At 41.6% G+C, this 23887-nt stretch overlaps 1 protein-coding gene across 1 annotated transcript; it reads left to right on the top strand.

Moving 5' to 3' along the window:
* The first annotated feature begins 566 nt into the window (after positions 1–566).
* DUSP11 (dual specificity phosphatase 11) lies at positions 567–21403 on the top strand. The gene is made up of 9 exons (XM_070429493.1): positions 567–764; positions 2531–2606; positions 5952–6083; positions 10394–10517; positions 13084–13144; positions 14766–14812; positions 15068–15143; positions 15898–16080; positions 20920–21403. Exons 1-9 carry the CDS (start codon positions 664–666, stop codon positions 21116–21118), a joined length of 999 nt encoding a protein of 332 aa, XP_070285594.1. The 5' UTR covers positions 567–663; the 3' UTR covers positions 21119–21403.
* Positions 21404–23887: the final 2484 nt, after the last annotated feature.

Raw genomic sequence — 23887 nt, 5'->3', positions numbered from 1 at the left:
TGCTTAAGGATGTTCACATTGCAGCCTGTTAATGGAAGGCAAAATGACTGCAACCAACTGAAAGTCCCTCAGTATTGGACTGGTTATATAAATTATGGTGCTCACAATCAGTGCAATACTATACAACCATTAAAAATAATAGAATGGATGTACCCATAAGTTGACCTGAAATCTGTTTGTAGATATATTGTAGAATGTATATTGTATGGTGATTTTGTATAAAATAGAGGGTATCCATATTTGAACTAATAAATATTTATATACACTACTAGACAGTAAGTGTGAATGTAAGCGCTTGGAAAACATGTGGGAGGACCGCGCTGGGAACTGGGCGGGCGGGACTTAACTTTTCACTCCATGGGCTGCAGCATTGCACTCTGCGGGGTCTGTACTTGAACTCATGGACCTGTGCTACCGGCCGCCGGCTAAGGAGGGCGCCACAGCCACTAGAGTCCTGTTTACTGACCCCGCCTCTCATTCAGCCTGCGCGTGACGTCATCGCCACGGGCGGCGGCGCGTGCGCGTTAGCCAGGAGCCTGGGGGGAGGTGCGTGCGCAGTGTCTGTGTAGGAGCTTCCGGTGGAGGACCTTGTTTTGGCTCCACGGAGTTGGGCTGGCGACGTGGGCGCTCTTGGCGTCGGGCGGGCGGTCTTTCGGGGTCCACATGAGCCAATGGCATCGTGCCCACAGCCGCTGGGGCCGGGGACGCGCCTCTTCTGGACGTTCGTCGGCCAAGAAGAAGGGCGGGAACCACATCCCCGAAAGGTAAGGTGGCTGGGGCCCTGGGCGTGGCCCTCCCAGCCCCTGCCCCCGGCCTGGGCTTCGCCTCTCCGGTCTCTGCCCGTTGGCGTGGCCCCGCGCTCCAGCCTGTCCGCCCTTTGCCGGAGGCCCTGATCCTGTCGCTGCCCCGCCCACAGGAGCTGCAGGGGACCGTGTGCGTTTCTGATTTTTCCCATCCTTTTTAAAATATATATTTCTTGCTGATTTCAGAGGGGAAGGGAGAGGGAGAGAGATATATAGAAACATCCATGATGAGAGAGAATCATTGACGGCTCCTTGCATGCCCCCCATTGGGGATCAAGCCGGCAACCTGGGCATGTGCCCTGACCTGGAATCTAACCCCTGGAATCTAACCGTGACCTCCTGGTTCTCAGGTCAAGGCTCAACTACTGAGCCACACTGGCTGGGCTCCCATCCTTTTAAAAGACAGGATCTTCCGCCAGGAGGCTGGGAGGACGGACATCTGTAATACTCTCAATACAAATAAATTTTTAAAAAGTTATAAGGAAAAAATATAGAAAAATGAGGCCCTGCCCATTGCCCTTCGGGTAAAATGCAGAAGGACTGCTTTTTAAGATGGGACTGTCAGTTTTGGCGCTACTCATTAATTACCAAAATAGAATCCCCCTTAATTCCAGAAGTTGTGGTATTTTGACACAGAAAATGTACTAACTATGAAGTTTGAGTTTAAAACCCACCAGTACCGTTGAAGTTTTAACCGAAAAAGTTGGTTTGTATTGATTCCAGGAATGACAAGGGGCATTTTGTTGCTTCCTAATAGGCTTATTTTTCTATAGATTCAAATGGTTAATGTTGAGCCTTTGCTTATTTTAAGTACAGCGAACCCTTCCTTATTCATTGACACCTTCTTTTCCTCCACCTCATACCCCATTACGTCCCCTTCACTTTATCTCCTGAAAATATTTGAATATTCCAGTTTCTCTCCCTCAGCACCCAATACAGAACTTGCCTGTTGGGTGCTCGTTTGCAGTTAAGTCCTCAGTATTAGATGTATATCCATCTACTCTTGTTTCCTTCCAGTCCATTCTTCACATAGCAAGTCTTTTTAATAGGAAAATTGAAACATTGCTTATAAACATCACTCACTCAAAAGCATTGTTTCAAGAAAAAACTAACTCTTTACCTCGGCCTTTAAGACGCTGTACTCTCTAGAATTCAGCCTGCTTCCCCAGCCCCAACGTGCCCTCACTTCCAGTGCTTCAGATAGACGGAATCAACCTTGGTTCATGCTAACTCATCCGACAGAAGTCAGCTCAAATATTACTTCTCACTGTGACTCCTAGCATTATTAAGCACAGCTCAGTGTCACTGTTCTATTGGGTTTTCTTTTACCATATGAATTCGAAGTTCCCTGCCGATCCATCATTATGACATCAGTTGTGTGAGGACTAAAAATGAACTGTGAAGTGAAAGAATTGAGTTTAAACTATTTCAGTTAACATCTATGTATTTATGCCACCTTAGTATTCGGGCCCGGACGAGGTTTTATCGGGGATATAGAAGTGCTGGCCATCTCTGGTGTTAGTCATTCCTATTTGTTGAGACCTTTGCACTGTTTGTTGCCTTGTACGTGTTTTCAAGATGGGGAAACAGGAAGAGGGGAAGTACAGGTAACTCGGTGGGGGTGAATAAGTGGAGCAGCAGAGCAAAGAGAAGAGGGGACTGAGGAGTCCTCAGTGTGTGCTGGGAGAAAGGCTGAGAGAATTTGGCTAACACAAATGTATTAACAGGTGGCAAGACTACCTCCCTGTTGGACAGAGGATGCCTGGGACTCGTTTCATTGCTTTTAAAGTTCCTTTGAAAAAGGTAAGCAAAAATTAACCAGTTAACTGCCACGCGTCCAAAACAGAAACCATCTCCACACGCCACGATATTTTGAATTTTTAATTTAAAAAATCAGTTTGCAATGAATATTATAAAAATAAATATATTACTCACAATTCGGGTGTTCTTGAATATTTTAAGCTGAAAATTCTCACGAAAAATGATTTTAAAGTTGGTCAGGGCTGCCACTAGGAAAAACATTTTTTTTTTTTTAATAGGCGTGCATGGCGTGTGGGGAAGGTCCGCCACTTGTGTTTACACATGCTTATGGCGCACAATTAATTAATTCAATATTCATTTAGAAATTTGAATTCACCATATAGAACAGTGATTCTCCATTCCGTCACACTCGATTTTCTCTTTTTATAGCACAAACTTTGTATTTTGCCTTTTACTATCCTGAAATGAAATTCATAGATAAACACAACCCACTTCCATACTTAATTTAAAAAAAAATCAGTGTAATGCTGTAACTATAATACAAGGAAGAAATAAAAGAATTTATAATTAAGTAATATATATTTATATTTCAGTATGTAAATATTTAGGTGTAACTATATTAGAAATAGAGAAACAGTCAGTTACTTGCTCCATGAATGCAGAAATTGCAAATGCAGAGTGGGTTAGGTGGGTCACATTGCCTTAGTCATAGTAGTTTCCATGACAGTGAACAGCTCTTAGTACATTTCCAAATAAAACCAAGTTCATCCTTCACTTGGTTAATAAGGTGATTGTTATCCTGGAAAATGCAATGTACCTTAAAACCCTTTGTGTTTGTGAAATAAAGTTCGTTTCTAAGGCTTCAATAATTACGAATAGTTTTTTCACTTATATGAATGTTGAGAAGGGAATTCAAGAGACATTCAGGTATGAGCCATACTTGTAGCACTGTTCTCTGAGTTTGACAGCATGTCTAGCTCCGTGACCCCACCCACTACATACCAGTAAGACCCTTTGCTCCCATCATTGCAACCAAAAAAAAAAATGCCTTGGGTCAGCAAAATTAGGATTTCAGCATGGAAATTTTGAAAATTGTTTGGTTTTTTTGTTTGTTTGGTTTTTTCCATTGAGGAGAGAGAGGGAAAGGGAGAAACATTGGTGTGAGAGAGAACATGGAACAGTTTCCTTCCTTTAGGTGTATGGGATGACACTCCAACTGAGCCACACCAGCCAAGGCTGAAAATTGTGTTTTTGTTTGACCTAACAAAGGAATAAATGGGGAAAGCATTTGACCAGTATAAAAATGGTGAGAAGAGATTCCATGTCTCATTAAACTGCCCATCATAGCATGGATTAGCATCAGAAAAAGTCCACTTTATTTTCTTTTTCTTTCTTAAAGTCTACTTTAAATGTGTTGGGAATTTATTTAATATGTAACTCATATGATGTCATTATAAAAAGCCTCTTCTAGCTCTGTGTACTTTAGTGATTTCATTCAGTGTTGGGATTAAGACACCACAAAGCTGTGTAACCACTCCCCGGGCAGTCTAACCTGTTCATGCAGTAGGATGGGGAGATGCATGACCCCTGGGTAGAAGTCAAATGGACATTGCTTTCCTGTGTGTCTTATGGAATTCACCTAAGGAAAAGTCACCTCCATACTTGGTAATCACTTGTTAAGCATTCTGGAATATAAAATGGAATATGTTAAGTGTCCAGTGCCATGGCCAGAAATAGCTAGGAATTCAGAAGAGGGGGAAATGATAACAGGGTTAATCAAGGAAGACTTCCTAAGGGGTTGTGACTTAGTTATCAAAAACTAGTTATTGTTCAGATACCTGGAGATGATAATTGATCCATCAGCTCCGAGTCTTCAAGAAACTGTCTGGACGCCGAAACCGGTTTGGCTCAGTGGATAGAGCGTCGGCCTGCGGACCGAAGGGTCCCGGGTTCGATTCCGGTCAAGGGCATGTACCTGGGTTGCGGGCACATCCCCAGTGGGAGATGTGCAGGAGGCAGCTGATCGATGTTTCTCTCTCATCGATGTTTCTAACTCTCTATCTCTCTCCCTTCCTCTCTGTAAAAAATCAATAAAATATATTTAAAAAAAAAAAAAAAAAAAAAAAAAGAAACTGTCTGGAGAAATTGTATGTCTTGTTGTAATTAATTTAGTCTTGAAAACTTCATAATATTATGTGGAAGACTCGACATCATAAATCAGTTAAATCTTCCTACATTCATTCATAAACTTAACATCATCTCAAATGGTCTGATTCTGAAACTCATACAGAAAAATACACTTAAATAGCCAGGAAGATTCCAAAAAAGAATCACGGTGGAAGGGGATCTTCTCACCCTACTAGTAATTAAGTAGAGGAGATTTTTGGTTAGTGCAGCTATTCTGTGTGACACTGTAAGGGTAAATACATGTCCTTATAAATTGCTCAAACCCAGCTCTGGCTGAGTGGCTCGGTTGGTTGGAGTATTGTCCAGTACACCAAAGGTTTCGGGTCCAATTCCTGGTCAGGACACATACCTAGGTTGCAGATTTGATCCTTGGTCGGGGGCACGTACAGAAGGCAACTGATCCATGTTTCTCTAACATCAGTTTTTCTCTCTCTTCCTTCCCTTTCCTCCCTTCTCTCTAAAAATATCTTTGGGTGAGTATTTTTTTAAAAATTGGTTAAAACCCATAGAATTACAATGTAAAGAGTGACTCAATGGAAAATATACACATTAATTGGAAATGTTGTGTCTGTATTGATTCATTGACTCTAACAAATATACTACACTGATATGGGATGTTGATGTTTGGAAAGGCTGTGTGGGGTGAAGGAGAGAGTGTTTAAGTGAGAACTCTTTACTTTCTGCTCAGTTTTACTGTACAGAAGCGTGCTTGTGTATTTATTTAAAACACACACATACACACACACACACCTTTATTGTTGTCACTTGAATAACCAATAAGATCTGTGGAACAGAAGACACAAATAAGCCAAATACATAAAGACCATTTAGCAATTAAAGTCTTTTTTCACATATATACACATTTAAGAACTATTATAAGTGCCTCTTTATAGGCGCTTCACTTGAAGCTGAGATACATGGGACAAAATTGATGTGGTCCCTGCCTTCTGGGAGTTCTATGGTCTGGTTAGGAGATCAACATGAAACAAACACAGAAGTAAATATATAGATACCAGCTTATTTTCTTACCTCTAGTCTGTCTGGAAGAAAGGATTGTAATATTGCTTGTAAATTGCAGAAACCTGAAAACTTTCCTTTGAATCATATTGTATGTCAGCAGCACAGGGCTTGAATAAATGGGTAATATAATAAAGAATTTTAAACAACCTTTGCTGTTTGTTATTTTATCCTCTCTGACAGAGTTTTGAAGAGAAACTTGCTCCAGAAGAACGCTTTTCCCCCTTGGACCTTTTTAACAAAATCCAAGAACAAAATGAAGAACTTGGACTGATTATTGATTTAACATATACTCAGCGCTATTATAAACCAGAGGTAAATTGAAAAGAACCTTCTTTTCTGATACTATAATAGTTCATAGTAATTAGTAGTTATCACCTTATGCCAAGGTGAATCCATGCCTTCTTTCATGGGTAGTAATTGAAAAAGGGAACCAACTGGTTTCCTTAATTAAACATTTCTAATTGCGGTCTCAAAATGAGATGAAAGACATGAATTAAACTAATATTTGGCAGTAGGTTTTGTCTGTGATTAAGAAGTTCTATAAGTGCCCATGTTCTCTATTTTGAAAAGGAAGTAAACTTTTCGAAGAACAGTAGAAGCCTAAAAGAAAAGAAAGGAACGTTCATTATGTCTTTAGCCTTTATTTTAAGCAGTTGCCTGAGCATGTGTAAGCATCACAGTAAAAGACAAGTTGTTCTCAAGGTTGTGTACTTTCCTTCCTACAATCTTTTGATGTAATACAGAAACTCAGATATTCTCTTGGTCCATTTGGCATATCAGTGAGAAAGACTTATGCTCCTTTTGACCAGTTCCATGGCCTTGGGAAGCAATAACACCTAATGTTTGTCAATGCTTGTGTAGCAATTAGCCATTGGAAAAGTACTTTCACATATCTTAACCCATAGTTAATCCGCACAACAGTCCTCAGCTAATGAGGTAGTAGTAGTACTGATATTTCCTATTGAGAATTTACTCTTCACTAAGCTCAGAAGATAAGTGATTACAATTACGAATTTTACAGATATTGAAACAGGCTCGAAAAAAAAGAAAAATGAACTCAAATTATTCCTTTTTCTTACTAATGCGTAAATAATATTTATTTTAACCATTCACAAGTGTACAAATTCAGTAGCATTAAGTACATTCACAATGTGTATAACCATCACCACTGTCAATAACCAAAACTTTTATCCTCCTCAACAAAAGCACTTGTTACAAGAGAATCATACTTCCAGGTCACTCGTGGGAGCGAGGTTCTTGTGATAGCTTCAGAAAATGAATTTTCTAAGATCTGCATGGGAGGATGGGATGTGGAAGAAGGCATTTGCCTGAAGTTACATTTCTTGGGTTCCAAAGTCTCTGCCACCTTAAGCCAGCCCTGGAAAGGGTGCAGCTGAGTTCCAGCAGAGCCAGAAACAAGAGCAGTGTCTAGAGTTTTCGTTCCATGTTACAGCCAGGTGTGGCTCAGCATTCAAGTTAATTCAAGTCCATTAGTCCATGTGTGTGGAGCAGGACCCCCCTGCAGCAGGAGTCCCAAGAGAACCTGCATGTGAGAGAGAGAGCACACACTTCCTTTGGAAGTTTAAATATTTAGGTATTTTGTGCTTGCAAGTGGCCACACCCATCTTGGCCATTAATTTGTTCCCAGGTATGACTGGCAGAAAGGTAGGCACCTTCCCATGTCATTCAGACCGTACTAAGCTAGCATCTAAACTGCTCTGTCCAGTCCCTCCCCCCATCGATCATCAGGGAGCAGACTTGGAGAATGTTAGATGTAGCTTTATGGCAAAGCTGTGCAAATGGCATGCCTATATCTAGTCTTCCCTTTCCTCCTTTCTGTTAAATAATAACCAGGCTTTTATAATGGCATCACACTGAACCATTAAACAATAACTACCTCATTTCCCCTCTCCTCAGTCCTTAGTAACCTCTTCTATTTTCTGTCTCTATGAATTCGCCTATTCTAGGTATTTCATATAAGTGTTCATACATTTGTCTTTCTGTGTCTGGATTACTTCACTAAACAATGTTTTCGAGGCTCATCCATGGTATAACATGTAACGAAATGGCATTCCTTTTTGATGGTGGAATTATCCATGTGTGTATATACCATGTTTTGTTATCTGTTCTTCTGTGATGGACCCTTGGATTGTTTCCACCTTTGGCTATTGTGAATCATGCTTCTATGAACATGGGTGTACAAGCATTTGTTCAAATCCCTGCTGCCAGTTCTTCTAGATGGATAGATAGGAGTGGAATTAGTAGTCTGTTTATCCTTTGACAATCTGCCAGACTGTTTTCCACAGTGTCTTCTTGTTTTTAAATAATTATCATAAATTTTAAACATACATAGTAGTAGACATAATACTGTGGGTGTTCGTTGTCCACTGATAAACTCATCCAGCTTTCATATTTGTCAGCGGATACTGTGTTTCATCTGTGCTTCTACCTATTTCTCTCCATTCCGTATTATTTTGAAGTAGATCCCAGATATCATAGTGTTTTACCTTGTACATTTTTGGTATGTATATTTAAAATATAAGAATTTATTCCTTAATATCATTCTTTAATATTAAATATCCAATCTGCATACAGATTTGCAGTTATCTTCTCAATCTCATTAAAAAATTGTTTTTAAGAATTTGCGTTGGATCCAAATAAGGTCCACACTTTACATTTGAGTTTTAGGTCTCTGCAATCTTATTTAATCTCTAGGTTCTCCCTCCATGTCTCTCACTTTCCTTTATTTCCCCCCTTGAATTTTATTTTTTGGAGAAACTCGTAGTTTGTCTCACAGGATTTTAATGATTCTGTCCCTAGGTATTGTTGAAATAGTCCCCAGTGCTTTTATTTTAAACTAGAGGCCTGGTGCACAAAATTCATGCACTTGGGAGGGTCCCTCAGCCCAGCCTGCACCATCTCGCAGTCCGGGAGCCCTCAGAGGATGTCCAACTGACGGCTTAGGCCCACTCCCTGTGCAGTTGGACATGCTTAACGCTGCCATGGAGGCAGGAGAGGCTCCCGCCACTGCCACTGTACTCGCCAGCCGTAGCCCGGCTTCTGGCTGATCGGGACTCTCCCTGTGGGAGCACACTGACCACCAGGGGGTAGCTCCTGGTGTTGAGCATCTGCCCCTAGTGGTCAGTGCATGTCATAGCGATCGGTCATTCCACCGTTCAGTTCATTTGCATATTAGCCTTTTATTATGTAGTTGGACCTAGAGACTTAATCAGATTCAGGCTTGGTTTTTTGTTTTTGCTTTTATTCTTTGTAAGGGAATTTCATAGGTGATGATGTGTTCTTCTGTAGAGCCATATAAGTGATGGCCTCTTTCTGTAATAGTAGCAGTCACTGATGATTGATACCTACATCCAGTAATTCATTTGGGGCTTCAAAAATGGTGAATTCTCTTGTTCTTTTTTCAGTTATTAGCTGGGTATGTTTCTGTCAAAAGCAGCTTTCCCTCATCAGCAATTTGGTTGCCCAATTGTAGAACCACGATTCTTTCCTTCTTTAACAGTTTTTAAAATAATGAGTTGATTCACTAATATCCTCCAGTGATGACCAGTTAGATTTATTTTATCTGTTTGTTTGTTTTGTTTCATTAGGAACTTCATTGCAATTATTTGTATTGAGGTACAAATCGAGGTCCTGTCTTTGGCAGTTGGAGCTTCTCAGTGTGGCCCCTGACATGTCATGATACCATGGCATCAGTTGTTCCTTTACTTTTCAGTTGGTCACAGTTAGGATATGTGTTTGTATGGTTTTGGTATTGGTTTTTTTTAATGTTCTTATTGATTTTGGAGAGAGAGAGAGAGAAACATAGATTGGCTGCCTCCTACACCCCCCCTCCTGGGCATTGAGCCCAAAGCCCAGACAAGTGCCCTGCCCAGGAATGGAACCTGAGACCCCTTGGTGCACAGGACGGTGCTCAACCAACTGAGCCACACTGGCCAGGGATGTATGGTGTTTCTTTTAAAAAATAGTTTTTATTGATTTTAGAGAAGAGGGAGGGAGGGAGAGAAAAATACTGATGTGAGAGAGAAACATCTTGGATTGGCTCCCTCGTGCATGTCTCCTACCAGGGATCAAGGCTGCAACCCCAGCATGACCTGACCAGGAATCGAAACGGTGACCTTTATGTAAAATACATCACAGGCTCATGCTGATATTTTTCTTTTAAGTTCAGAAGTACAGAATTTTCATTTAACTTTCTCTGGGTTTTAATCAGTATCACTTTCTCCTACCCAGTTCTCAACAGTGTCTGAAATTACCTCAATCTAACAATTTAATTTCAAGTATTCCGATTCTTTTATACTTAAGTCACAGTTGCTTTATGATCCTTGAAATGTGGAATATTAGGTAGAATTATTTATATAACTGTTAGTTACATATGCATTCATTCACATGAATTTTGCTTTCAGTGTTGTATACCTATTGACTAATGAAAATCTAGTGATACTTCCTGGTTGAAGCAGCTTTGGAAAAAATGGTTCTTTTATCAGAATTACTGACATACTGTTTATTATAATCTCTTGATTTATATTTTGGTTCTTCTAATTACTTTTTAATTATTTCCCTGCAAATAAAATAACATACATTTTAATGGTTTTGCCTTATAGGACTTACCAGAAACTATTCCTTACTTAAAAATTTATACAATTGGTCATCAGGTGCCTGATGATAACACTGTTTTAAAATTCAAATGTGCTGTTAATGGGTTTTTGAAAGAAAATAAAGATAATGGTGAGTTGTGTTTTGTTTTGTTTTTTCCTTACCTAACTTTGGTATTCATTTTTAATTAGGTTGGGAATTTTAAGTATTTTTAACAGTTCCTATATTAGGCCTATTGTATTTGATAATGTGGACCTACCAGGTGGTGGTAATAGGATAAGATGTTTGTTCTTTTAATTTTTTTTTTGGTAAGAATAATGGGATTCTTTGTTTTTTCTTTTCTTTATTGTTTTTTAGAAGAAAAGAAGGGAAAGAGATAGAAACATTGATGAGAGAGAAACATCGTTGACGAGCTGCCTCCTGCATGCCCCCTACTGGGGATTGAGCCTAAGTCCTGGGCATGTGCCCTGACTAGAAATCAAATGATAGTGACCTCTTGGTTCCTGGGTCAATGCTTAACCACTGAGCCACACCAGCTGGGCAAGATGTTTGTTCTTTCATGGTTAAAAATAAGCAATTTAGTTTGGAAAATGGTTTTAGTGAGAAATGAACTGAACCAGCTTATCTTTATTTTTTTAGATATTTGAATGGGAAATATATAATAAAATTAAAATGTTCTTTTGTGTTATTTATTAAGAGGTGAGTGGTGGGTGGAAGAAAACATTAGAATCTCACCATCTTAGAGTGGGTAAAAGAGAAAATAAAAGGTAAACGTTTAGAGTGAGACAGACCCTAAGAAGCAAAATAAAATGGAATGGACTAGTGCAGTGGTCGGCAACCTGTGGCCCGCGAGCCACATGCGGCTCTTTGGCTCCTTGAGTGTGGCTCTTCCACAAAATACCGACTTCTGCACATGGGCCACGAAGTTTCAATCTCGCTGTACGTGCGCGCCCGCACGTGGTATTTTGTGGAAGAGCCACACTCAAGGGGCCAAAGAGCCGCATGTGGCTCGCGGGCCACAGGTTGCCGACCACTGGACTAGTGGAATTGCATCCTTATCATTTGCATTTAAAATATTTCTGCTGTTTTTCCAATTTGGGCACAAGTAAGGAAGGTCATGGTCACCTCGTATTGTTAGTTTTCAGATAGAAAGAACTTAAAAAGGCTGGTTTTCTTGTTCCTGCTTTAAGATCTACTTTCCTGTGTTTGAAAGCAGATCTCAGAAGCTTTTGAATTTTAAAGAATCAGTTTACTTCTAATGGTATGTAGTTATCAGAAGGAACCTGGTGTCTGCCACATTTTAAGACCGAGGAATCTTTTTTCCTTTGGAAAGCCACACAGCCACAGGACAAAGTTTTCACTTTGTCCTCTTTCTAAATTTAGCATAGGGAGTGTACACTTTATGAAGTAAATCTGACGTATTTTAAATATATATTTATATATATAAACAGGGAGTAGGGGAGGAAGAATAGAGATAGATATGGGAAGGTAGGGGGTAAGAGGAAAGAGATAGATGGGATCAGTGGGTTTTAAGATAAATTTTCGGTTAATGTAGGCCAGGGGTCCTCAAACTTTTTAAACAGGGGGCCAGTTCACTGTCCCTCAGACTGTTGAAGGGCCGGACTATAGTTTAAAAAAAAACTATGAACAAATTTCTATGCACACTGCACATACCTTATTTTGAAGTAAAAAAACAAAACGGGAACAAATACAATATTTGTATTTGCATGTGGCCCGCGGGCCGTAGTTTGAGGACCCCTGATATAGGCACTAGTTCTTAAACATCTTAAGCCCTGTCACAGATCTCTGTGCTTTAAATCTGGAGAGGCTGGGCTTTGCCTGTGATAACCACAGCATCTACAGAGGAGGCAAATGATCTTATTTGTATAAACTGTAGTCACAGGAACATTACCTCTTAAATGTTAGGGTGGCGCTGCTGGCCTGCTCTCTGCTTCCAGGCTTGTGTGTGTGGAACTGGTATGCAGTGTTCCATCTGTTCCCGTGAGGGCTAGAAGGTCCATATAAGTGCATGAGACCATGTTTGTAAGTCTTGGTGTACATGTTACACCATGTGTAATGTGCTGCATAGACTGACCCCATGTTGGTCTGCTTGCATTGTGCTGACTTCACTGTGTCTTGCAGTGCTCCCTGCCTAGCGGTCTCAGGACCTGGCATACAATCCATTCTTCTACCCCTGCTCTAAGCCCCTCCCACAGATACCAGACTCACTGATGGAGAGGTACACCCTATACAGTCCACTCCCTCGACCTGGTAGACTCAGAAAACCAGTTGATTCAGTAAACACTTGAGAGCCTATTGGGTTTATTGTTAGGGTATTGGTATTTAGAGATGAATTGCAGTTTTTGTTTTTCGCCAACTCCCCTTTTCTATAATTAAATCAGTTAAGACAAAAGAATTTTGTCTCAGTGGAGTTTTACTATAAGTACCTAACCAGGCCTTCCACAGTCTATGCTACTACATCTAATTGGGGGTTGTGAAAAATTTCCTAGGACAATGAATTTTGACTTTATAGTAGATCATTATAGTATGTTCCTAAAAAAACCATGTTTCTCTTCAGAGACATTTATTTTCAGGTAGTGGTAGTGCTGTGTAACTAGTAAATGTTACTCTTCACAAAATTGTATAATTTGTTTCTAGGACATTTCATTTATTTAACGCTACATTTTCTGTTTTATAGATAGACTTATTGGTGTCCACTGTACCCATGGTTTAAACAGGACTGGCTACCTCATCTGCAGGTGAGTTGCCAACCCCAAGCGGCAGATCTTGTCTAAGTTGTTTTATTTAAATAATATAAATTATTTGCAAAAATGCAATCAGTATAGAAATGTATGATGTAGAAAGCAATCTTGTCCCCCACCCAGAGATTACCACCAATAATAATTTAGTACTTATTTTTTCAGACTTTAAAAATGCAGATCTAAGCATATACATGTAATTTAATGGTATCATATTTAGACATTCTGTTTTATAATTTAATATATGGTGGACATATTCCTGTGAAAGTATTTGGAGACCTCAGTTTTTAAAGGCTGCATTGTTCCTTTGCTTACTGATGAACATAAGAACAGAAGATTTTCATATTATAAAATATTAAAATAATGAACATTCTTCTATGAGCATCTTTGAATATATATGTTGTCTCATAATTTCACTCAGAATGGAATTTCTGAATCAAAAAGTTTGTTATGCTATTTTGTCGATGTTGCTACAGTGTATTGATTTGTGTTTGTTCATTCAGAAAATATTTATTGAGCATCTGTTATATGTAAGCATTGTGCTGGGTGCTAGCAAAAAGATTTGTGAGACTTTGTGAGCAGAGAGACTTGACCTGTCCTTTGTGGATCCTAACAGTCTAGAGGGGGAATATTTATTCAAGAACCACACATATGCATATAGAATTACAACTTTGGCAAGTGCCAAGAAGGAGAGGGGCATGGATATTAAGAGAGCATATTAATAGGAGAATTTGACCCATCATGGAGGTTAAAGAAGGTTTTATTGGGAGGTTTGATCTGATATATGAAGGAATAGTAGGTATTATCTTAATAAGATAGGGACACTGGGGAGAGAATTCTAGGCATGAGGAAAAGTAAAGACCTGTAACAGGAAATCATGTGCTGTGTTGGAGGAACTGGCCAGGGAAGCTGGGCCATGGAGGAAGTATGGCATTAAAATAGACTAGAAGAATAGGTAGGATGTAGATTGTGCAGGCCTATGTTTAAGAGTTTAGACTTTATCTTAAAAGAAATAGAAAATCGTTGAACTCTCTTCTTTGAGGGTGAGTTAGTGTAGAACATAATCAATTTGCCTTTTCAGCCTATTTTGATACTGAGTGGAGAATACACTACGGGGGCACAAGCATGGAAGCAAGTAGACACGTTAGGCGGCTTTTGTAGAAATTGAGGCCTAATGGTGGCTTCACCCAGGGTGTGGTGGTCCTTTTGGTGGACAGATGTGAACATATTCTAGAGAAATACAGGTAATAGATTGTTAGGATTGGTGGTGGATTGAAAATGAAGACAGGGAAGAAATGGCTGGCAGTGATGGCGACTTCTAAGTTTCTGGCCCATACAGTTGATTAAATAATATTTTTTAGATAATACTTTTTAGATATGATGTTAATTTTTCCCCCCAATTTGTCTTTTGCTGTTTGTTAATTGGCTCATTCCTGCATCATTGGAATAAAGCCTTTTTGTGACCATAGTATATCATTCTTTAATAATTATTGGATTAGATGTGCTGATATTTTCTTAGGATTCTTATATCTATTTTTGTAAGTGAAATTGGACCTTTTCTGGAAAAACTTGATTTTTAAATTTTTATATATAAATGACTCAAATTATGTTGTTTTGTTAGATATTTGATTGATGTAGAAGGCATGAGGCCAGATGATGCAATTGAATGTAAGTATGAAGGTTATCATTGTTTTCCTCTTTTAATAAAAGTTGGAGGTGGGAATGTAGATGAGTTTCTCAAATTGTGGAAAAAGAAAAGTTAGTAATTCATTTGTTTTGACATAAGATAATCTTTTGCCAAAAGTTTATGCAGGGATGTATTTGGAAGTAGTGAGGTATAACAGCCTGAATAATTAGTCACTGGATTTCAGCTCTGATTTGCTTTTTGTACAACTAATTTCTAACAGTTTTTCCACTCCCCAGTATTCAATAGATGCCGGGGGCATTGCATAGAAAGACAAAACTACATTGAAGACCTTCAGAATGGTTCCATCAGAAGGTGAGTTGCATTTTACATGTGAGTTTAGGGAGATTTGTTTTTATGTCATTAAATTGCACATACCCATTCTTCTTGTAGCTTGTTTACTTGATCAGGGAAACCCAAATAAATAGGGATTGGGGGAGGATGGGATGGTTACTTTCATGGGCCGAAATATCCTATATAATAAAAGCCTAATATGCAAATTGTCCCCCTCGGGCGGTCTTCCGCTCGCTATGATGTGTGCTGACCACCAGGAGGTGGTATGGAGCATGGCAGGTGTCGGCAACACAGTGCTGACAGTGGGCGGCAGTGGAGACACTGCCGACCCCAATGGGCTCCAACGAGAGCAGGACTTTGGAGGGATGGTAGAGCAGGTGAGCGGGCAGCACCAGGCCAGGGTGGATGTGAGCAGGGGCCCAATCGCCCCTCTGATCACCCTGCAGACAGTGACCAGCAGCAGCAGCGGGGAGGGCGGGCTGTCACTCGGCTCTCAGGCGCTGAGGGAGCCGGGCAGGGGGCCTGGCCCCGATATATCGCCCTGCAGGCAGGATGGTGGAGTATATGAGGGGGCAGTGCCAGGCAGGGCTATGAAGCTGGTGGCACAAGCTGAGGCTGCAAGGCTGGGGGCACGAGCTCCAGCCCAATCTCCACAGACCACCCCAAGGGACCCCACCCATGCACGAATTCGTGCATCGGGCCTCTAGTAGACACTATATTGGCTACTAAATTTGGAAGGTAGTAATATTGTATGTAAAAAAACATTCTCTTTAAGGGATCGGAATTCCCGTGTATCCAGATCAAGTGGTTTTGAATACTCACCATATATGATGGAACCAGCCCACACCACTAATAACGCTGTTCACCAAGGACCTAGGAATAACGTACATTGGACCCAAGGTTACCCAACACCTCGCCATTTCCACACCCAGACCCAAGATTTACAGCAGTCAGTAAGGTATATTTGCTTTCCCTTTTTCCAGAATTGAAATAGAAATGAATATTATTGCCCTAGCCAGTTTGGTTCAGTGAATAGAGAATCAGCCTGTGGACTAAAGGGTCCCAGGTTCGATTCCAGTCAAGAGCACATGCCCAGGTTTCCGGCTCGATCCCCAGCGGAGAGTATGCAGGAGGCAGCCAATCAGTGATTCTTTCTCATCATTGATGTTTCTCTCTCTCTCTCTCTCTCTTCCTTCCTCTCTCAAATTAATATACATTTTTTTAAAAAAGAAGTGAATAGTATTATAAATTAGTGCAAACATATCTATATATATACTAATAAAAGGCAAAGATGCTAATTGACCATATCTTTGCTACGCTCTAAGCCACGCCCACCAGCCAATCAGAGCAACTATATGCAAATTAGCCCAACCAAGATGGCAGCCGGCAGTCATGGAGCTGGAGCAAGCAGGAGGCTTGGTTGCCGGGCGATGGAGGAAGCCAAGCTTCCCGCCTGCCAAGAGCCGGCTGTGGCCTTCGCTCATGGCAACAAAGTTTCAATTATAGAAGACAAATAAATCCCAGATACCTGCTTCCAGCCAGCCTCCACTGGGAGCTTGGGTGGCTGGGGGTTGTGGCCAGCCTGCAAACAGCCCTCAGCCCCTCACCCAGGCTGGCCACACCCTCATTGGGTGAGGGTCCCTGCTGGGGGGCTTGGCTAGCTTGCAAACAGCCATCAGCCCCTCACCCAGGCTGGCCAGGCACCCCAGCAGGGACCCCCACCCTGAAGGGGGTGTGGCCAGACTGAAAACAGCCCTCAGTCCCTCACCCAGGCTGGCCATGCCCCCCCAGAGGGGACCCTCACCCCATGGGGGCATGGCCGGACTGCAAACCACCACAGGCTCCTCGCCCAGGCTGCCCCACGCCCCAAGGGAACCTCCACCCTGATCCAGGACACCCTTCAGGGCAAACCAGCCGGCCCCCACCAGTGCACCAGGCCTCTATATTAATAAAAGGGTAATATGCTAATTAGACTGGGAGACCTTCCAGGAGACCTTCTGGACATTCTTCTGGACAAAGCCATGGTGGCAGGGCCGAGGTAGAGGCAGTTAGAGGCCAAGGGAGGGCAGTTGTGGGTGATCAGGCTGGTGGGGGGTGGGGTCGTTGGGGGTAAGAAGACCAGCAGGGGGGCCAGTTGGGGGCAAGCAGGCCATCAGTGGGGGGTCAGTTGGAGGTGATCAGGACAGCGGAGGGGAGCAGTTTGGAGTGAGCAGGCCAGCAGGGGGGCAGTTGGGGGGGAGCAGGCCAGTGGGGAGGGAAAGTGGGGGTGAGTAGGCAAGCAGTGGGGGGCAGTTGGGGGTGATCAGGCTGGCGGGGGGGGACATTTGGGGGCAAGCAGGACAGCGGTGGGGGCCAGTTGGGGGCGAGCAGGCCGGCAGGCAGAGTGGTTAGGGGCAATCAGGCAGGCAGGCAGGCAGGTGAGTGGTTAGGAGCCAGCAGTCCCGGTTTGTGAGAGGGATGTCTGACTGCCGGTTTAGGCCCAATCCCTGTAAACCGGCAGTAGGACATCCTTCGAGGAGTCCCGGATTGGAGAGGGTGCAGGCGGGGCTGAGGAACACCCCTCCCCCATGCACGAATTTCGTGCACCAGGCCACTAGTATATATATAAAAGCCTAAGCAACCGTTTGACCGTTCAACCAGTAGCTATGACACGCACTGACCTCCAGGGGGTAGGCGCTCAATGCATAGGCATGGAACAGACTGATGAATCTCAGAGGGGAGGGGGAGAGTGGGAAGAGATTAACCAAAGATCTTATATGCATAGTAGAGGCCCTCTTGCAATCTGGGACCCCTCACGGGATATTGGACTGCTGGTTTCGGCCCGATCCCCGCAGGCCAGGCCGTGGGACCCCACCAGGACAAATCCGTGCACCGGGACTCTAGTTATCTACACTAATAAAAGACAAAGATGCTAATTGACCGTACCTTCGCTACGCCCACCAGCCAATCAGAGCGGCCATATGCAAATTAACCCAACCAAGATGGCGGTTAATTTGCATATGCCGGCTGGAAGCGAAGACTGAAGACAATGTGGAAGTGAAGCGTTACAGAAGGGAGCAAAGTAGAGGTGGCGGAGACAGGAACAGAGCCAAGGCGGCGGAGGCGGGAGGTGGGAGGGACACCAGCCGGGTGGCGGAACGGGAGGGAAACAACCAGCCGCATGGCCGAGCGGGAGGGAGGGAAAAACCCGGCTGCATGGCGGAGTGGGAGCCGCAGGATGCCCTATTCTTGCAAGAATCTTCCTGCAACGGGCCTCTAGTTATGATAATAAAAGCCTAATATGCTAAGTGTCTGATTGTCCATTCAGCTGTTCGACCAGTCACTGTGACATGCACTGACCACCAGGGGCAGATGCTCCAACTGGTAGGTTAGCTTGCTGCTAGGGTCCGGCCGATGGGGACTGGGCAAGACGGGCTGGACACGCCCTGGATGAATCTGTGCACCGGGCTGGTTTCGATCCCTGCAGGCCAGGCCAAGGGACCCTACCGGTACACAAATCTGTGCACTGGGCCTCTAGTATTATGATAATGGTGAGGAATTGACATTTTCTTGCTGGCCAGGGTGAACCACGAGGTATCTTTTCTTCATATTTTGCATTTAGGGCTGAAAATTCAAGTATAGTATGGGAAATATGTGACTTTTCAGAGACATTTGGGAAAGGGACTTAGAAATTTTCATTGTTTCTAACCTTAGTTTAAGCCATCAATTTGATGTCACTACCAGATAGGATTTTGCATTCTTTGGCTACATTAATAGTGGTATTGTTTTCAGAATAAGGAACATTGTTATTTAAAGAATAAGTACAAATTATAGGGAAAATAGTAAAAATTCCAGTGGAGAAATTTGCAAAGGATTTGAACAGATAAATCACAAACATATTTTGACTTGAAAAAAACCTCAGAACAGTTACAATAGCAAGGTTCTATTCTTTACCTATTAATATAGCAACAGTTTTTTATAAAGCTTTCCAGTGTAGTGGTTGTCAGGCTGACCTGGATTTGCATCCTGGCTTTGCCCTTCACTCGCTGTGTAATTTCGATTGATATTTCCAGATTTCTCTTTTCTTATTAATTAGATTAGATATAGATCAGGGGTCCTCAAACTTTTTAAACAGGGGGCCAGTTCACTGTCCCTCAGACCGTTGGAGGGCCGGGCTATAGTTTAAAAAAAAAAACTATGAACAAATTCCTATGCACACTGCACATATCTTATTTTGAAGTAAAAAAACAAAACGGGAACAAATAAAATATTTGTATATGCATGTGGCCCGCGGGTCGTAGTTTGAGGACCCCTGATATAGATTTTAAGAATACCTACCTCAGAGGGATTGTTGTTGACCATTGCATGAACTGAAATGTACTTCAGCACATTATAAATACTTTCAAGAAGATGTTAGCGTTTTTGGATCGTCATTGGATGCACCAAAAGGTCGTCAGTTCAATTCCCAGTCAGGAGCATGTGCCCAGGTTGTGGGATCGATCCCCAGTCTGGATGTGTACAGGAGGCAACCGATCATTGTTTCTCCCTCCCTCTCCCCCTCCCTCTCTAAAAATCAACTTTAAAAACACAACACATTTAAAATGTTGCTTGTGTTGCCAATGGCACTGAAAATTGGTACGGTCCTTTTGAACCATAACTTGATAGCTGTAAAAAATGCTCATAACTGGTAATTCCACATTGAGACTAAGGAAATACTTCAAAATATGGAAGAAGTTACATTTATTTAATCATTCAGCACATTTCTCAAACCTCCCTACTACATATCATTACATCTAGGTACTCAGGATACAGTAGTATATGTTTTGAGATGTTAAACCCAGAGTTATTTAATGATGAAAAAGTAGGTAACATCTTACATTTCTAACAGTGAAGAATAGCTGGGTAAATTATGTCCATACTGTGACATTTTATAAAGCCATGAGGAGTGTTAGCTCACTTATGCTAAGTAAAGATAATAGGTTATGATTTAACAGTAAAAAAAAAAAAAATTCTAGGGGAAAAAGATCAAAAAGGAAATATTAATCTAACTTCTTTTGTATGATTATATTCAATTTACTGATCTTTTGAGATAATTAGATTTAAATCTTAATTTTCTAAATTTGTTGCATGTACCATAGTTAGAGTTTCTATGCTTTATAATTAGTTTATATATCTATTTCTTTTTTCTTTTTTTTTTTATTTAAAGTTTTTGTTTTTTTTTATATATATATATTTTATTGATTTTCCACAGAGAGGAAGGGAGAGAGATAGAGAGTTAGAAACATCGATGAGAGAGAAACATCGACCAGCTGCCTCCTGCACATCTCCCACTGGGGATGTGCCCGCAACCCAGGTACATGCCCTTGACCGGAATCGAACCTGGGACCCCTCAGTCTGCAGGCCGACGCTCTATCCACTGAGCCAAACCGGTTTCGGCTTATATATCTATTTCTTTATAAAGTGAAAGCAGCTTTATGTTTTCAGAAGTAAATAGCTTGTTCTGTTTCGTGCTAACCTGCCATTCTTGGAAAGAAAGTATCTGATTAGAATAGTCGGGCACTTACCTCTGTAGTGAAAGGTGGAAAGGCTCCTGGGACTCTGTTGTGCCCAGAGACCTTATGGTAGGTCATTTAACTGCATTGCTTTTAATGTACCTTCAAAATAACTCAAAGATGGATTTCTTAACTAAAAATCCAAAGATTAAGCAGCTCCTTTGCTAAGGTCACACATGTAGAAAACAGTAGATCAATGCATTATTTTACAAAGCTCATTATATAGTTTATTAAAACTAATAATAGTTTATTATGTTTTGTTTAAGAAAATTTCCACAGAATCAGAATGTTTACCAGAGAGGCCATAACCCTCCTCCGCCTGGTCCCCCCGGAGAGGACTATTCACAAGGAAGGTATTCTTGGAATGTACAGCCAAATGCCAGTCAAGTAGTCCAGAATCAAAGTTGGTATCCTGGCAGTTACTATGGACTACCCTACCCAGCCTATTATGGATGGACCCAATGACACAAACCTGTCCTGGAAATCTGTCGGGAAACAGCAGGACTGAAGACAGTTGGAGTGACTTTTTATACAATCAGGTCAAATGAGGTTTATAATCTATTTTTTTCTACCTTAAGTTCAAACCTAAGGCAAAATTATATTAATATTTAACTCTTTGCCGTTAAATTTGCAGTATTTGAAATACTGAAGGAAATAATCTGTTGTTCCAGTCTTAATATTTTCAAAAGTAACGTATTTTAGAACTGATAAAGTAATAAAGAACATCCATTGTACACAATTTTTAAAGATTCTACCTTTTCTATTCTATATTTTCTAAAATTGACTAAATTTGTGTTATGAATGTGTGTATACAAAAATTTCTAGTAATTTTCTATTATTGACCAATCATTAACGGTATTTTTGTTTTTGTTTTTGTCCTTACCCCTAACTGTTCAAGATTTCTATTACCATCTACCTAAGGAGACAATCTCTTTGAAACCTAATCACTATTGGTAATTAGTGGTGGTTTTTTGTGATTAGGCATTTCCTTCTTGGGTAATCTCTTGTGGGATTTGACCAACTTCCTTTCACTGAATTGTCAGGTATGCCATCTAACACAGGAGTGGATAAACATTTAGGGATTGATTGTCAGTTGGACAAGAGACTGATAAACCAGAATGCTGGGTAATTTACCAACATTTGTAATTGTTACCAACTGGGTAGAACTACTCAGGAAACTTGAAAGCTTTTGTAGACTATAAAGGTTGCTCCGTGAACAGAAGAGTAAACAACACAAAGCCTGGAATATCTGGGAAGACTTGCATGGCTCCTTGCATTTTTGCTTCTCTGCTGAATGTAACTTGCTGGGATCTCTCTGCACTTGCCGCTCACAGTGCAGTAGTGCCTCGACCTTGATGCTTTCTAAGTGTTCTCTTACGCTGCTCTACCTCTAGACCACACAGATGGATCGCATGGGAGATGTTCGTTATTTTTGGTTGCAGAGGAAACCAAAACCCTTTGTTTGCTTAAGAAGATGTCTCAGCATCATGACAACAAATGCCTCAGTAGATAGTTGATGAAACTTGAGCCACTTGGCTTCCTTTTCCTAAAGCCTCTTGCTTTGAAAATGTGTATCAGAATGTCTTATACTGCATGTGAGAGTTATTTTATCTGCTTTCTTTTATATGTGAACAACTTATTGAACCTGACATTAATGAAATTAGCTCAGCCAAGTTGCTACCCTTCATCTAAGTGACGGCTCCAATGTTTTTCTTTGCCTGCCACATTTAACAGGTGTAAGAGTTGTGGCTGCTAAAAGGCTGGTCCTGGGGGATTGTTCCTCAGGATACATCACGAAGGCCCACTTGGAAAGCAATTGGAGCAAGAAAGCTGGTGAGGCAAAAAAGAACAAGTCAGGGCAGGTATGGGGATCCAGCTGGTCTCACAGTTCTAAGGAGTTCTTTGGCAAGCAGTTTCTCGGGGACATTGCTAGCAGAAGTGCCATCATATAAACACTCCCACCTTCAAAATGCTTTCTTTACCCTGTTGTTCCTTCTGTCCTCTTCCCCTTTTATTTCAGTTGTTGGCATGGCTTGTTAAAATCTAGACTACATTTGTTATCTTGTGTCTCACGTATTCTTCAACACACTGTATGCCTGGCTTCTGCTTGCACCCACCATTGAACATTTTCTGGCTCAAGGAATCAGCAACTCCCTTTTTAAAAGGTCTTCAGTGTTCTATTTAAACTTAAAATTTATTTTTATTAAAAACACATATGAGTAGTTTAAAATTCAAATAGTTCTACCAAGTTTACCATGAAGAATAGTCACCACCCCTGCTTTACCCGATAACTCCCCAAAGGCAGTCACTACGTAATTTTTACATTATCTTCCAGCATTTGCTTCCTTATCTATACATGTATCAAAGGCTAATATGCTAAGTGTCCCTCCGCCCATCCGACCAGTCGCTATGACGCTCACCACCAGGGGGCAGATGCTGTACACAGGAGCTGCCATGACACGCACTGGCCATTTACAGAGAAACGGCAGCGTGGACCTGGCGCTGACAAAGCAACACTCGGCTTCTCCCAAGTGGTACACAGGCCCTGCCATCACCCCGGAGCGACAGCCCACCAAATTGCAGCTGACGCTGCCAAGACTCCATGGAGCAAAATGCGGCCCACAGCCCAGCCCAGCCTGGAAACGGTGGCTGTGGGCACTGGGTAATGGCGTCCTGTAGCAGCTCCCAGCTTCCTCTCCCAAGCGACAGGCCATCTATCTATATATATATAAAAGGCTAATATGCTAAGTATCTGTAAGTGTCTGTCCGGGTAGTGACGTCAGGTAGCAACGCTCGACTTCCTCTCCCTAGTGACAACTCGCCTCCTTGCAGTTTCTTCAGCCCAGGAACACAACTTGCTTTATAGCCAGGTGGAAACATTTCACACTAACCAAATGTCTGAAGCATTTTCCCGTGGTTCATCTCATTTGATCCTCACAGAAGTCCTGGAGTAGGTAGATAGGAGACTCGGTGGAATCCTGTTTTATTTTCATTAGTCAGAAAATGGAGATTTAGAAAGCTTAGGAACTTGACCAACTGAAAAAAAGTAAGAAATGGTGGACCTTAAAAATGACCAGGTTTTCTCACTACGCAGAATATAGTCAAACACTGCTGCAGTTAAATATTTTACCCTTTGTTCTCCCTGCATGATCTACAATAATTGCTTTGTGTTGCTATTTACTGCTGTGTTGCTGACAATTACCTGAAAAAGAAGTTGGGTTGCTTCACTGAGCT

This window comes from Myotis yumanensis, unplaced genomic scaffold (assembly GCF_028538775.1).
Source record: "Myotis yumanensis isolate MYYU_CA2020_CCGP unplaced genomic scaffold, mMyoYum1.0.hap1 SCAF_11, whole genome shotgun sequence".
NCBI classification, from domain to species: Eukaryota; Metazoa; Chordata; class Mammalia; order Chiroptera; family Vespertilionidae; genus Myotis; species Myotis yumanensis.
This window is presented reverse-complemented; position numbering and strand designations above follow the sequence as displayed.